Source organism: Mytilus galloprovincialis, chromosome 8 (genome assembly GCF_965363235.1).
Source record: "Mytilus galloprovincialis chromosome 8, xbMytGall1.hap1.1, whole genome shotgun sequence".
In the NCBI taxonomy this organism is placed as follows: domain Eukaryota; kingdom Metazoa; phylum Mollusca; class Bivalvia; order Mytilida; family Mytilidae; genus Mytilus; species Mytilus galloprovincialis.
Window position 1 is genome coordinate 84,613,068 of NC_134845.1, and position 14,572 is coordinate 84,627,639.

At 32.4% G+C, this 14,572-nt stretch overlaps 1 protein-coding gene across 1 annotated transcript; it reads right to left on the reverse strand.

Annotated features, from left to right (window-relative positions):
- Positions 1–7,611: 7,611 nt before the first annotated feature.
- On the reverse strand, positions 7,612–14,013 carry LOC143042705 (uncharacterized). The gene is made up of 6 exons (XM_076215139.1): positions 13,866–14,013; positions 13,274–13,451; positions 12,914–13,098; positions 11,701–11,793; positions 9,401–9,504; positions 7,612–7,799 (listed from the first exon to the last, which is right to left on the reverse strand). Exons 1-6 carry the CDS (start codon positions 13,966–13,968, stop codon positions 7,614–7,616), a joined length of 849 nt encoding a protein of 282 aa, XP_076071254.1. The 5' UTR covers positions 13,969–14,013; the 3' UTR covers positions 7,612–7,613.
- Between the last annotated feature and the right edge of the window lie 559 nt (positions 14,014–14,572).

Sequence of the window (14,572 nt, forward strand, 5' to 3'; positions counted from 1 at the left end):
CGATCTTTAGACTTAAAAAAAATCCTTAACCTTTTCCACATGGGTCTGTGGGTCCAAGCTATCTTAACCAGTTGCCTATCATTTGTACCTAATGTGATTAAAAGCTGGGTCGTTGTGAATTTTTTATGAGTTAAAGAAGGGTAATGATTTGGTCACTCTACCCAAACTTTGGACCTAAAAACAATCGTAACTTTACCCACCTAGTTTCTTGGATCAAGGCAACCTTAGGCAATTGCCTATCATTTGTACCTAGTATGGACAAAAGCTTTGCCATAGGGATTTTTTTCATGAATTGAAGTTTGGAGGTGGTTGGGTCACTCTACCTCAACTTTATGCTTCAATTAAAAAAAAATCGTAACTTTACCCACCTGAGTCTTTGGGTCCAGACAAACTTAGATAACTGCCTAGCAATTGTACCTAGTGTGGACAAAGGCTTTGCCGTAGGGACTTTTTTATGAATGAAAGTTGGGAGGTGTTGGGTTCACCCTATCCCAACTTTGGATTTCAATTTCCGTAACCTGACCAACCTGGGCCTGTTGGACCAGGCAACCTTAGGCTTAAGATTAACCAAAAGCTTTAAATCAATTCATATCTCGTTCTATTTGTGTGTCACCATTACAAAAATACCTATTCCTATCGAAAAATTTTAAAAGATTTACCGGTTTTCTTGACATAATTTTGAATTAAAAAAATAAAAAAGCAGTTAATAGTGAGTTGCGTGTTTTATAAGCTTTTACTTCAACTTAATAAATTATATGACAACACAATTCATTTGACGTTCCTTGACCAATCTGTTTTATTTTATTTTAAAACAAATCAATTAAGCTTGATAATTTAATTGTATAAAGTATGAACTATGTATATTAATTGTTTCATTATTATAGAGACTGCAAACCCATCTTTAAGAAAATACCACTTAAAAGAGAAGGGATTAGCTAAAGGGAACTTTTAAAATAATATAAGAGATACCCGGCTGTCAACAAAAATGTTTTAGATAAATGAATAACTAATCAAGTTTGTATTTGAGAGAATAAATAGCATTTCATCTTCCTCCTGAAAGCGAGTGTCGATTGATAGATTTCAAAGAAGGTTTAAGGTTAATGCAAGTCTTCAGTGTTTAGGCATGCTCAGTTTGGCGCGTATTTCTTATTGTTCGCTGGCTTGATACCTTATTGTTCGCTGGCTTATCGTTCACTAGCTTGAATCTGTTATTATGTATCGTAACGAAATCAGAGATTTAAAACGACAGACAGATGGTCAGACAACGGTATACCATAATTCGTTCCGTCTAAAACAGAGTAGTATAAAAAGATAAAGCGGAAATCTTGAGCCATTATTTTTTTAAGTTTGTCTGATGTTTAGTTAAGAGTTATAAAGTGCTACTTTTCAACGAAACTGTTAGTCTGATCGAGGTAAAATAATTGCAGGAAATCTAAAAAAAGATTTTTTAAATTTATACAGTGACCCCTTTAACTTAGGGTTTGAACATGGGATGACTCCCACTTCCCTTCTCCATGCCTGTTTTTTTGGTTAGGCATAAATTATCCTTTTTTCACTACCCTCGTCACCTGGTTCCCGTCCGACTCTCCATTCCCTCCAACCTACCTCCCACTCATTTCCATCATTCATATCTAGATCTGGGGGAGGGAGGTTTAGTGGTTGGAATCCCACTTTTTTAGACAATCAATCCATTTGGATAAAATATATGATTGGAACCCCTTCCCTTTCTCCTGCCCCTGTACCCCTGCGTATTTGTATCATACATTGCACTGTGATATATCCTATCTTATCTGTATGTATCATAAGAAATACTGCGACTTTTTTTTAAAGCAAAGTGCCAAATACGATAAATGAATGAAATAGATACAACATCGAGGGTACAACAGAATCTAAGTGAATCCTTCAGATGCTAAATAAAATATAATGAATGAAATATTAAGGAAATTTGATTATTAATTAAAGACATTTTCATATTTATCAATAACCACTAAAACCGCTAACATTTATGTAGACTGATCTGACGTGTAATACCTTCGACCGGGCAGTTTGTCTCAAAATATACAGACTGGTGTAATCAATGGTGAAGTGGTATTCAGGAAAATGCAAATATCATAATAAATTAAATGAAATCATACTTAATAAAATTTAAGAGTGTATTTCTTTCTAACAAAAAAAAAAAAAAAAAAAAAAATGTAAACGTTGTGTGGCGTTTGTTGTTGTTTTCTAAACGCTACAAAAATTGAAACAAATACATCGTTTCTGACCCTGTTTGAACTTTCAAAAATGCATAAATGGCACTGATTTTTCAGAGGGAGGAGTTTGAACAGCAAGCATGTCGTATCTAGGTCAAAAATGTCAATTTCGGAATGCAACACATTACAGTCGTAAGAAATGAATTAGTAACATCATGTGCACTATTCAAGAGTTTGAAAGTCAGTGTTTTATACTTAAGGAAATATATTAAGTGCATGATAATTTGATAAATTCATTATTCTGAATAAGTCAATATACGCATGTGCAAACACATTTTATTGGAATTAGAGCATGGGTTTGTTCACAAAGCAAAAGCAGCACGTCATATTAGAATCTAAGGTAATGTTTATATTTTAACGCTTCACTGATAACCAATAAATAGACAATAATAATGCATTGACTTGACATATCAACGATATAAGGATGAGGCTTAGAAACAGGGAAATACGAGGCTCTGTTTAGCTTTTTCACCGTTTCGGGCCGAATCCTTATATCGTTGATATGTCAAGTCAATGCACTATTCACCTCACCTATCCTCTTCATGCCGGTCGGCATTTAAGGCCCTGGGTTTCCGTAATCAGCTTCTTTTTACTCTGCCTGGTGATTAGCCATACGAGAAACCTACTACCTGTAGGATGGAGTTTTGTTGTCTAGGTTTTCCTTCCCATAGACGATTGCCTGCCATGGCTGACGAGTTCAATCTTCCCGGCTTTTCTTTCTGGGTCTGCTCCCATAGCCTTTGGTTTTCCCAAACTAACCACAAGGTAGTGGTACTATTTACCCATAGTTGGGACAAGGTTGATGAGTGCAAGGGCGTGTCCACACGCCGATGGGCCTACACACTGCATCTCTAGGGCCCTTGCTGCTCCGAGATCCTCTACAATAATGCCTAGGATGCTAGATCCTAGTTACCATGTGCTGTCGCGAGGAGGCATTGTAGAAGTCTTGAATAGTGTAGAGGCTATGCAATGGCAGAAAGACTTACGCACTCGGCTTTCTTTTCACCTGCAATGCAGGCTAGCCAGTGGTGATAGAGAGCCTATGGCCCTAACCACACTAGACGCATACACAATCCTGTGGTACAGACCACCAGCACATCAATGCAAATGCACTATTATTGTCTTTTAATTTATACTGGAATCTAAAAATGTGCATTACATGTAGAAATCTGCAATCTATGGTGAACAAATTTGTTTGAGAATGGACTAAAATATCAACAATAAGACTTTTAGCATAAAACGTAATGATTTATTATAGTTTGCAAACTAAAACATATTAACAAGCGAATTGTGTTTTTTTTTAAATTCCAAAAGAAATAAGTTTGAGTCGTTGTATGCCTTGCAAACGAGAACAGGTTGAATAGGTCGTATGAATAATTAATTACAATTTCGGCAATTTCTATTTAAATATTCATGAGGAAAAGTGATATCGGGTCATTGACTGTATATGACATAGAAATATACGGTCAACGCATTTTGACTGCTCAAACAGAACTAGTATAAACTTGTTTATAAACCTAATAGACATGTATATTGTAATGTTATTGATCACAATGAAATATATAAAGAAAGCAGATAGCTACCCCTTTCCTCGCGATTAATATTTGTTAATTATACAGAAAACATATAGAGCTAGCTACACAAAAAGGTAAAAGAGTAGTAAACAAAGAGAAGAAAAATGGAAACCAATAATTATGGTTTTTTATTTCAATTTAATTTGCCAAATATAAAATATATAAATACTTCAATATAAATACTTGATATAGTCATATAATTGACTACTTAATTTTTAGTTAAACGTTGTTTAAATATTTAATGAAGGTTAGTGAATGTATGTGTCTCTCCAAGACATTGGTAGAGTAGACACTGGTGTCCTCTAATGGACTGTGTCCTCCCCAATGGACTGTGGCATTAACAGCCCTGACGGAGTAGATGGCGTAAGACAGTGTGTGTATGTGTAAGCAATGGAGGGAGCGAAGAAGTGTGAGTAAAACTAAGATTGTGTGATTATATGTGTTAGTTAGAGGGCGACACTGTTAGTGAGAGAACGAGACTGCGAGGGGTCACATTAGTCAGTCAGTACTTGTGGTAGGTATGAGCAGCTGAGATATCACTTGTATTATTTTTTTAATAATAAAAATACATTTCAATTGCGAAAGCTACTTTCAAGAGTATATTTGAGTTTAGTGTAATTAAAAACTTTGTTTTTCGGCACACGTTTCGTTTATTTTGTACTTTAGTTGTCTTTTTTTTCTATCATTATTCTGACCTTCTCCCGTGTTTTTCTCTTTCGTAAAATACACAAGATTAATGGTATATTGATAAACTCCCTGGCTTTAATTATTTATAAAAATAATGTTTCTTTTGTCTATCTTGTCTATATCAGGGTGCAAATTCGTCGATGCTTAATAATTCAATATATGTTGTTGTAATTTGTTGATAGTATTCACAAAACGTTATTTCTCTTTTCTGACGCCATACAACAATAGGTGTTGTCAATACGTTGTTATGTGAAAAATAATAATAATGAGTCGCCGACATTTAGATTTCTGCGTTTGACTGTCCCTTTGGTATCTTTTGTCACTCTTTTTTAAAAATAGAATGGCTGTAGGTAAAAACTAACTGTTTTGCGATGACTATGGAAGCTAAAACTCTATGGGTTATGTAATATTAAGGTACATGTACGTAAATTTCACTAATATGGCAGTTGTTGTCACCTACATACATTTTTTAGTACATTTATTCAAGAAACAAATCCCAGATTCAATAATGTGTTCAATCCTGATCATGGCTTTGTTATTTCACAGAGAACATGTGTGATATTATTCCGTTTTCTGTTGCTTGTTTATGATCTTGACAAGCAACTATGACTTACGACTTTATGATTGTGTAAGGTCTGGTGACCTTAAATGTGTTTTGAACACAAAAAGAATTAGTTGGATGGAGTGTTTTAAAGATCGTCATCAATTACCATTTAACTTTAAAAAGCGGAGAACAGGGGGAATATTGTGGTCGAGCAAAGAACTTAACAATTATTCTAAATCCAGATTTTCCCAATATTAATTGTGTTAAATTTTGAAAGAAATAAATAATTTGACTGAATGCGTCGAAAAACTAAAATAAATGTTTTCTGTCTCTGACAAAACAAAAAACATGTTGAACATGGGAAGGAGACAAATGAAGAAAAAATATCCCTACATATTTCTATCACATGTCCTTTTGTATCTTTCCTTTCGTCTTTGTAAATTTTCACCTTTGTTGTTAATATGAAAATAGGAAGATTTGGTATGATTGCTAATGAGAAAAGTCTCCACAAGAGACCAACTGACAATGAAAAAAAAAAAAAACAACTGTAGAGAGACCAAAATGACACAGAAATTAACAACGATAGGTTATCGTACGGTCTTTAACCATGAGAAAACGCATACCTTACAGTCCGATATAAAAGGATCCACAATGACAAACGTAAAACAATTCAAATGAAAAAAAAAAAAAAAAAAAAAAAAATTAACAGCCTGATTTATGTACAAAGTAATGAACGAAAACAAATATAATGTACAACAACAACCGATTTACATTGAATTACAGACTACTGACTTCGGAAAGGCAAATACAACATGCGGTGGGGTCAAAGTGTTAGCGGGTGACAAACCCGTCCCCATAACCTTGACAGTGGTTTAACAGTACAATGTATAAACAAACTATAAAATTAGTTTGAAAGGGATTAACTCATTAAAAAGATACATGGCCCGAGACCACAATTAATTCTTCTATCATTTCTTTATAACGTTTTGTCGCATTAAAAAAATTTTGCCTATTCTTTTTGTCTATTTTTTTGTGTGTGTAATGTACAGTACAAGTCCAAAAATATATGCAATTTTCAGAAAAATTGCATCTTTACATCATACAAATTTGCCAATACACATCCATACCCCTATAGGCAAGTCAAGAGATGTTCCGAAAAGTGTAAATATTACCTTTTTGCACCTGGCCTAATCACTCTTTCCTTATTAAAATCAGTTAGAATAAAACATCCAAAAGTTTATTTCAGCTCTCTTCTTTCATTTCCACCCAAGAAAAGCTAAGAAATGAATGTGAAAGGGAAAGAAAAAAATAAAGACAAAATACACTATAATTAAAGGGAACTATATTCGTGGACAACGAAAAGCGGGATCATTAATTGTGGTCTTGGGCCACATAGTACACCAAATAACAAAAACACAGAGTGGACGTGGCAGGGTAATTATACATCCCCACATCAAAACGACACTCAGTACAGATCTGACATTACTCGCAACTACTGACAAATAGTTCAAAGCCAATAACAACTAATAAAAATCTAGCATCTAAGACTTAAAAACCAATCAGTTCCAAACAAACATCCATAAGATTTAGTGTAAGACGTCATACAGTTAGAGATAAATACGAGCTTTTACACTGCCAATATACAGGTATCGAAACATTGTAAAGCCATGAATATGCATATTTGTTAAAATTAGGATTGTCTTATCCCGCTAGAAATAAATTACAACCAAAATTCAACACCAAATCTTTATATCTGTTGACGAATTAAGGAAAGGATTTCATTAATTTGTAGTTTATGTAATTGTTTTTAGTTAATTTTTGGCAATATCCTTTCGGTGTGGCTCGGAACTTACACATTCTACCTTTTCGTTATGGTTCTATTGTCATTTGTTGTATTCTGGTCATTCATTTGTGCTTACATGCTTTGTCTACATGCCATTTTGGCTTCTGTTGCTTAATTTTTTTTCTCTTCTCAATTTTGAGAACTGAAAGAAAATTTGTATTCTTACCATGAACGTTTGTTTGATGTAGTGTTCTTTTAATGTATCATCAACACAAACTATTAAAACTATAAATTCAACAAAGATATTACACATTTTTCTTCAAAGTGTTCATCTGCCTAAGTAAATGCAGACTAGGTCATTCAAGGTTGTATTTAATGAGGTAATTTGTTTTAATCATGCAAGTGCCTTTTCAGTTCTCTTCCTGCCTTTTTATAATATTTCACAGTTGTGACTTAGTTACATACATTGGTTTTAACATTAAATAATGATGCTTAATAATTTGTAAATAAGCGTGCTGTGTTTGCAAATCAGCCTAATGCAATACTGTCACTAACCTCCAAAAAGAATTTGTTTCCAGTACAACACGAGCATTTCAATCGTCGGCTCTCTTTTGTGTATAACATTTTAAATATTTCTGAAAAACTATGCTTTATATGGTAAACAAACAATGCACTACAAAGCTGTAATAGTCTAAAATAAAAAGAACTTCGTTTTCAACAAATGAAATGTCGTACACCATCATTCACACCATTTTGTATCAAATATAAGAGAACTATGATAAAAATGTATTCAATATTTCCTCAGCCCAATGTTGTGTAGTTGTATCAGTATTCATCATCTGGAAAGGTTCTCCTGTTTTGAACCGTCTTGTATATCCACTAATATTTATTGTTAAAAACACAGCGTTGAATTTAACCATGCCACCAATGGATACAAGAGAACCAGTGTCGTATTCAACCTGAAAATATATATTTCATATCACGTTCAATTCGTCACTAGCCTAAATACTAAGGTTAGTCTTAGTTACCTCTCTTATATGCAACATTGAACACATTATAAATGCCACACTTAAGTTACACAGTATACTGTAAATGCGACTTAAGGATGTACTTAGGTGAGGTTAGGTAAAAATTAAGAAATCAAGAATTTAGAAATTGATACTATCAGCTGGTAGAGCATCCGTTAAGGATAAAAATAAGCTAAAAATATTGATAGGTCATGGACCCCCTTTTCGAGATATTTGGGATTTAAAATATGGCGGGAAAAGGCCGACTCGGACTTTTACCTTATATTTGTATTGGTATTATTTGGGTCTCAAAACTAAAGAAAGAAAATCAAGAATCGTCTAAAATGTTGGTAAATGACATTTTATAAGCTATTAAATCTTATATGAAGAAATAAATGGGTGTTATGGGGCAAAATATTGTACCTTGTATGGTATGGAAAAACACCAAGGAGTCCGAACATTTGACACAAATTCCAAAACCTCACTTAAGGTGGTACCCAACACTTTCACTAAAATTAATTTGGCTCGTTTAATTTTCATAAAATTTTGATAAAGTATTTACTTTGACCCTTTCACAAAAATATAAAAATTTCTAAAAATTTGAACCAACCATTTTATCAGAAAAATTAAACTGGTTATATAGCAATTTGACAAACACTAATTTTGATCATTGAGAAGCTTAATATTCCATTAACAACACAACGTAATTAAAACGTTTAGCTGATTTTACAGAGTTATCTCCCTGTAGTGTTAGGTACCACCTTAAGTACATCCTTAAGTGAAACATGAACAATTTCTTCCTGTATTTGTAGATGTTATCATTTACGATTTTTGAAGTATCAAGACAACAAGGAACATCGTCAGAGGTTTTATTTACTTTTTGTATTGTTTGATAGTTCTCTTGTTAAATATATTTACTAAGAAAAAAAAACATCCATGACACCAGATCAGTAAAACAAAAACACACAAAAAGCAAAGGAAACGCGTTTTAATCGTGTTCTTCATCATATAGTCACAGTAGGACCTTCAACTCCAACTTCAATGCAATTTTAAGACGGCCTAATAAATGGTTAAGCATAATTCTGTTCAAAATGAAATAATTCAGGTAATCTTGTAAGATGTAATATTTTTCTTTTTATGAATGTGTCCAATATGGTTCGACTAGAACTTCTTCACATCGTATAGACTGACGACTATTTTGAAAGATTAATATGTTATTTTTCTGAATAACCCGTCTTTCCACTCATTGCTACTTGTGCTTATGGATCATGTTTAATTGCTGTATTCATACTCAACTTCCTCTACATTTGAAAGAAAGATTCAAGATATACATGGCTTTGGTGCGTATAAATAACATGCTCGTTTAGCTTGAATGTAAGACAGATTTACAATCATGGCGTTTATGGAACTTGGTGAAATAATTTGTTCTTACTTCGTCACAAGATAAGCCCTTTAATAAATTCTAGACTACGTTCTGTTAGAAACGTTTTTGCTTGATGCGGTATCGATTCATTAATTTTGTCTGTGCATCTTTTGATAAGGTACAGTCCTACCTTTTTAACAATTCCTCTTGTTTTGATAGCAGAGCTAAGTTGTTCAAATTTTGGAACAAGTACTTCTAATTCTTTAATATTATTCCGGTAGGCACTACCGCAAACTGAAATCAAAATTAACATTCACAGAGGTGTACATTCTTGTCTTCATAAACATATAATACTGTGGGTTTAGTGTGACAGCGATATTTTCCTTTTTATTTTATTTTGTAACAATTCAAACTTTATCTAAAAGCAAGATACTATTGTTCTCAAAATTGTTAGCCTACACGTTAAGAAGTTAATCCATTTTAATCCTAGCATTGTCTATTTCTTGTTATCGTATATATGTTTTTAATTGTATAATTCGTTTATAGCATTACGTGACAAATTTCATTAGTACATGTAGTTATGATTAAGTAAGATTACGTAATTCATTTTATATTGTTTCTATGTAAATGGTCAGTTGGATACCAGCGGTCAAGCTGTACGGACGCCGTGCATTTACAGTGACATTCATTGTGTTTAGTATAGAACATTTATTGGAATTACCATTTGTTGTATCTTTCCGGAATATTTACCATTGAACTTTTATTGTAATTAATGTTTTGCACTATTGAAGAAGTTATATATAAACCATCGCAAAGCTTAACTTAGTTTTGTTGACTTTATCCAGTGACTTTCCCCCCGAATTCTAAATATAACAGGAACGACGAAAACCCCTGTTATATTAGAATGAAAAATGAATTTCTGAAATGTTTTGTTATTGTTGAAATCCAGATTAAAACGGACAGTCCTTTATTTGAAAATATGATATTAACTTGCTATAGACTACAAAGGTTCTTTATAAACACTGGGTGGCCAACCGTTTTTTTATCAATAATCTGACACCTCTGACATATTCAGATTTTGCTGTTATGTTTTAATTTTGAAAAAATTGAAATGTGTGTTATATATTTAGAGCTTAACAAAAGGGTGGCATAAACGTGTTCCGTGATCTTTTTACAATTCATACTGCATATACTAGGTACATTTGAAATAAAGATAATATACATGTGAAATATATTCAAAATTAGATAAGTGATCAATCTATAGTGTTATTAAAAAGTAAAATCACAAAAATACTGAACTATGAGGAAAATCAATTCGGAAAGTCCATAATCACATGGCAAAATCAAATAACAAAACGCATCAAAAACGAATGGACAAGAACTGTCATATTCCTGACTTGGTACAGGCATTTTCAAATGTAGAAAATGGTGGATTGAACCTGGTTTTATAGCTAGCTAAACCTCTCACTTTTATGACAGTCGCATCAAATTCCATTATAAAGTCACCGATGCGTAAACAAAACAAACAGACATAATAGGTAAAAATGTCAAAAATAGGGGTACAGCAGTCAACATTGTGTTATCATCTTAATCACTATAAAAACAACAAATGTAACGAAGAAGCACAAAAAGGCATACATCAAATTAACATCCTCATTTTGATTATATTATACGATTATATTTGTCTATGTAAAATGCACCCATCAAGGAAGGAGGGTATGGGTACTGGTGTAAAATTGCGCGTTTGAAATTCGCAATTTGCTTCTGTTTTGGCACTGGTATAGATTCAAGGTTTGCTGTATTGGCCTCGAGACCCGTAAGTAACACTTTTATTACATGAATGCTGTATTACATACATCAAATGTGAATATTGGGCCAATATTTCCAATACGGACTGGCAATGATGTCAATATAGGACCAATATTTTTAATACGGACTGGCAATGAATCTTGAATTACATGCACAATATTTCTTTAAAAAGTAATATAGATCACATGATTTGTATGACCAGGACGACTTCACCAGTATGACACATGCCGTTTTTGTAGTATTAGGGCTGTTTTTATCGTATTAAATAATCAAATTATTATTATTAATTTTTTTGAAACTGATTTCATGTTAACATTACTGACATTAAAGATAAGAGATGTAACGCAACGCAATACGTACTGATAGCTTCTATGTCGTAATTATTAGCAGACAACTGATATTCTGAATTAACAAATTAACAATTTGTGCAACGGAACTTTTTAAATATTTTCCCGAATGAATCAATAGTTATCTAACAACATTTATATTAAATGAGATTACTCAAGTTATTTAATAGCATTCTGTCTACCTCTAATATATGAGTAAGTATAAAATTGAAACAACAAAGGCGACCTCATGTGTAGAACACTTTTTTTTATAATGTTAGTTTTATGGTGTGTACGCTGTTTTAGATTTAATTGGGGGCAAAAGGGAAATACATGTGTGTATCCAACATCTTACCATTGCTTTCCACTATGCGTGTGTCGTTACTTTTAACTTTATCGCACCACACAGAACATTTAGTATCGCAAATACTCCTTTTTCCAAAAACATCTGTTCCATGAAATAACGATAACAATAACAATGACTAATTATGATTATTATAATACATATGTAGTACTTAATATATCAATATAGATGAAGGTGAATAGGAAATAATAAAATAATAATAACTTACTTGCATACGTAACATTGTATTTGTGACCGAAATATGCATGAAATTTTAAAGTAAGCTTTCTACAAAAAATCTGAGAAACATTTATAATCCTGGTACCTTTGAAAACTAATTTAAAATATCAAAATAATCCTGCAATATAGCTTGAACTCCATAGTATAAATTAGGAAATAGTTTTTCTTATAAGTAAAGTAAACTAACTAGCAGAGACCTATAATACAATATATGTGTATTATATATCTCTGTTAATAGTGAAGCAAACATATCATTTGTTTGAAAAGATCTCAGGGCAATGTTTGGTATAATATACAAAGCGACTTGTAATACCTTTTTTTTTAATTTGTCACCTTTTCTTTATGATTTACTCCTTAAAAATACCAAGGAACGACTTTAATATTTATTCAGTCTATTCTAAATAGCAACAAAAATGTGGTATACGTTGATGCTATTACCAATGTTATTTCAACTGATCAGGCGGAGCTTACATTTTAATTTGCATCAGGACAGTCGATTTGAAAATGTGTGTGATTACGATGATTGCCGTTATGATTATTACTGATTTCTAATCACCTACCAGTGACCTCAAAGGAATTTACAAAATAATGACTGGACAATGCATTGATGAGTGTATCCTAAAACACCTATCTATAGATGGACTGGTTTATTATGAGCGAACTGGATAAACTCCGCCCAGTCAAGTGAAATAAATTTAGTAATATTTCATCATAAACACAAAAAGCAAAACAATATTGCAGTTATTCCTTAAATGTTATTCAAAAATAACACATAATACAAATGGTGACTAATATTTATAAATGAAATGCCAAATTACTTTTGCATTTAGAATTCTTAATTTCTAAAGAAACCCCAATCTGCAGGTTTACGAACTATAATAGTTTGAAATGTAAAACTTTTGGTTGTTTGTTTTGCTCAAAGACCATTTTTGAGCGATACAACCATATTTCATTTTATTTTCAAAAATTAACGATAACTACTCACGGTGGAAAACATGTCCAATATGGTGAATACCATGGGCTATTTCATCTACGACATGTTCGACACCGTGTCCTAGATCCTTTACAACATCTACAGCTCCATGTACAAAGTGGCCAACAGGGTCGTGTACAAGATCATGCAGTACATTATCTAATACCTTTGTTAAACTTGATCCACTATTCTGAACACTTGTAATAGTACAAATAAGATCACATCAGTAAACATAGCAATTTCTGTTTGAGAAGAAAATCGGATTTCGTTTATTAATTTATGTGGTTAGGTATACTAAAAAAATGAAAATGTTCACAAAATAAAATTACAATTACATGTGCTTCATTATATATGATAAAATGAAAATCTTACTTATGAGAAGGAATAGTAACATGTTCTCCACACTCCTGCATGCAAGAGATACAATGGTCCATGGTATTGTTCACTTTTACAATGCATTGAGTTTGTAAATTATTGTAGTGCTTTATGGCCACTTTAACTCTTGCTTGGGTAAGAATATCAAGATGTTTGCAGGTAAATGAGTCAATAACTGAAAGAAAAAGGATTGGCTGTTATTTTCAAAATCTGAAATAAACGTGTACCGTTTCGTTTTCATACGTTTCAAAAATTACAATGCTTATACATGTATTCATTTCATGTTTCAAGCAGATAAATTATGCTCTCTGTCACATTTTTTCATTGACCAATTAAACTGATAGACGACTCTTCATTTCGTACTGGATTTGAATTTTTTAAAAGCTTTTTTTTTAATCAAGAGTCACTGGTTAGTCCTTTTGTAAACGACACGCGTGTTTGGTGTACATAATTTTAATCCTGGTATTTATGATGAGTATATTTTCCATATATTGTTATCGATCGAAGGGTTCCTTAACAATTAAATTATTACAAACACCACCATTTATATATTGTAAAAGAAAATCTTAAGTGAAATTTGTATTCTTACCCTGAAGGTTTGTTTGATCTAGAGTCGTGAACGCAGCATCAATACTTAATATTGATAAAAGAAAACAAGAAACGAAGGCAGCAACTCTGTTCATATGATTCATTGCTAATAATCTAATTAAGATTTTCTGTCATTGAAGTTTATATATTATTCGTAAGCCCGTTATCAGTGCGATTTGTCAATCATTTACTGTTTCTATGTAATTATAAAGTAAAACACCACCTGGCTTCTTCTCAACATTCACATTTGTTACGTAGTACAGTACACCGTCCTAATATGTGACCCGCCATGACATTTGCAGGCTAATGGAGGTAGAACGTCATTGTTAGAAAAATTATAAACATAATAAATATCGAGATTCAATGAAATACGTATTTGTGAAGAAGAGATAAACACTTTTCCTTGGCTTCTCTTTTGCGAACGCCGAACTATTATACATCATATATAAGTTTTGAAGATGTTTTACTTTATCGTTTGAAGTGAAAAATATTTGAATCTTCATTTTAAATTGATACAAAAAAAATCAAATTTCTGCTCTATAGATTCCTTTCATTAATTACACCTTATGTAAGAACCCTGGGTTTTGATTGGTTGATAGCCAGTGTATTTTTCACTAATTTCAAATGAATATCGTTCATTTTTAACGCAGCCGGGGTATTTGCAAAAAGGATATGCCTTTTTCCCTCTTTGTCGTGGTATTTGCCAAA

Coding starts and splice junctions, on each gene's coding strand:
- LOC143042705 (XM_076215139.1), bottom strand. CDS start 13,968: ATGAATCATATGAACAGAGTTGCTGCCTTCGTTTCTTGTTTTCTTTTA. Junction 13,099..13,273: donor GTTACTATTCCTTCTCATAA/GTAAGATTTTCA, acceptor TACTATTACAAG/TGTTCAGAATAGTGGATCAA. Junction 7,800..9,400: donor CAAGAGGAATTGTTAAAAAG/GTAGGACTGTAC, acceptor ATATATTTTCAG/GTTGAATACGACACTGGTTC.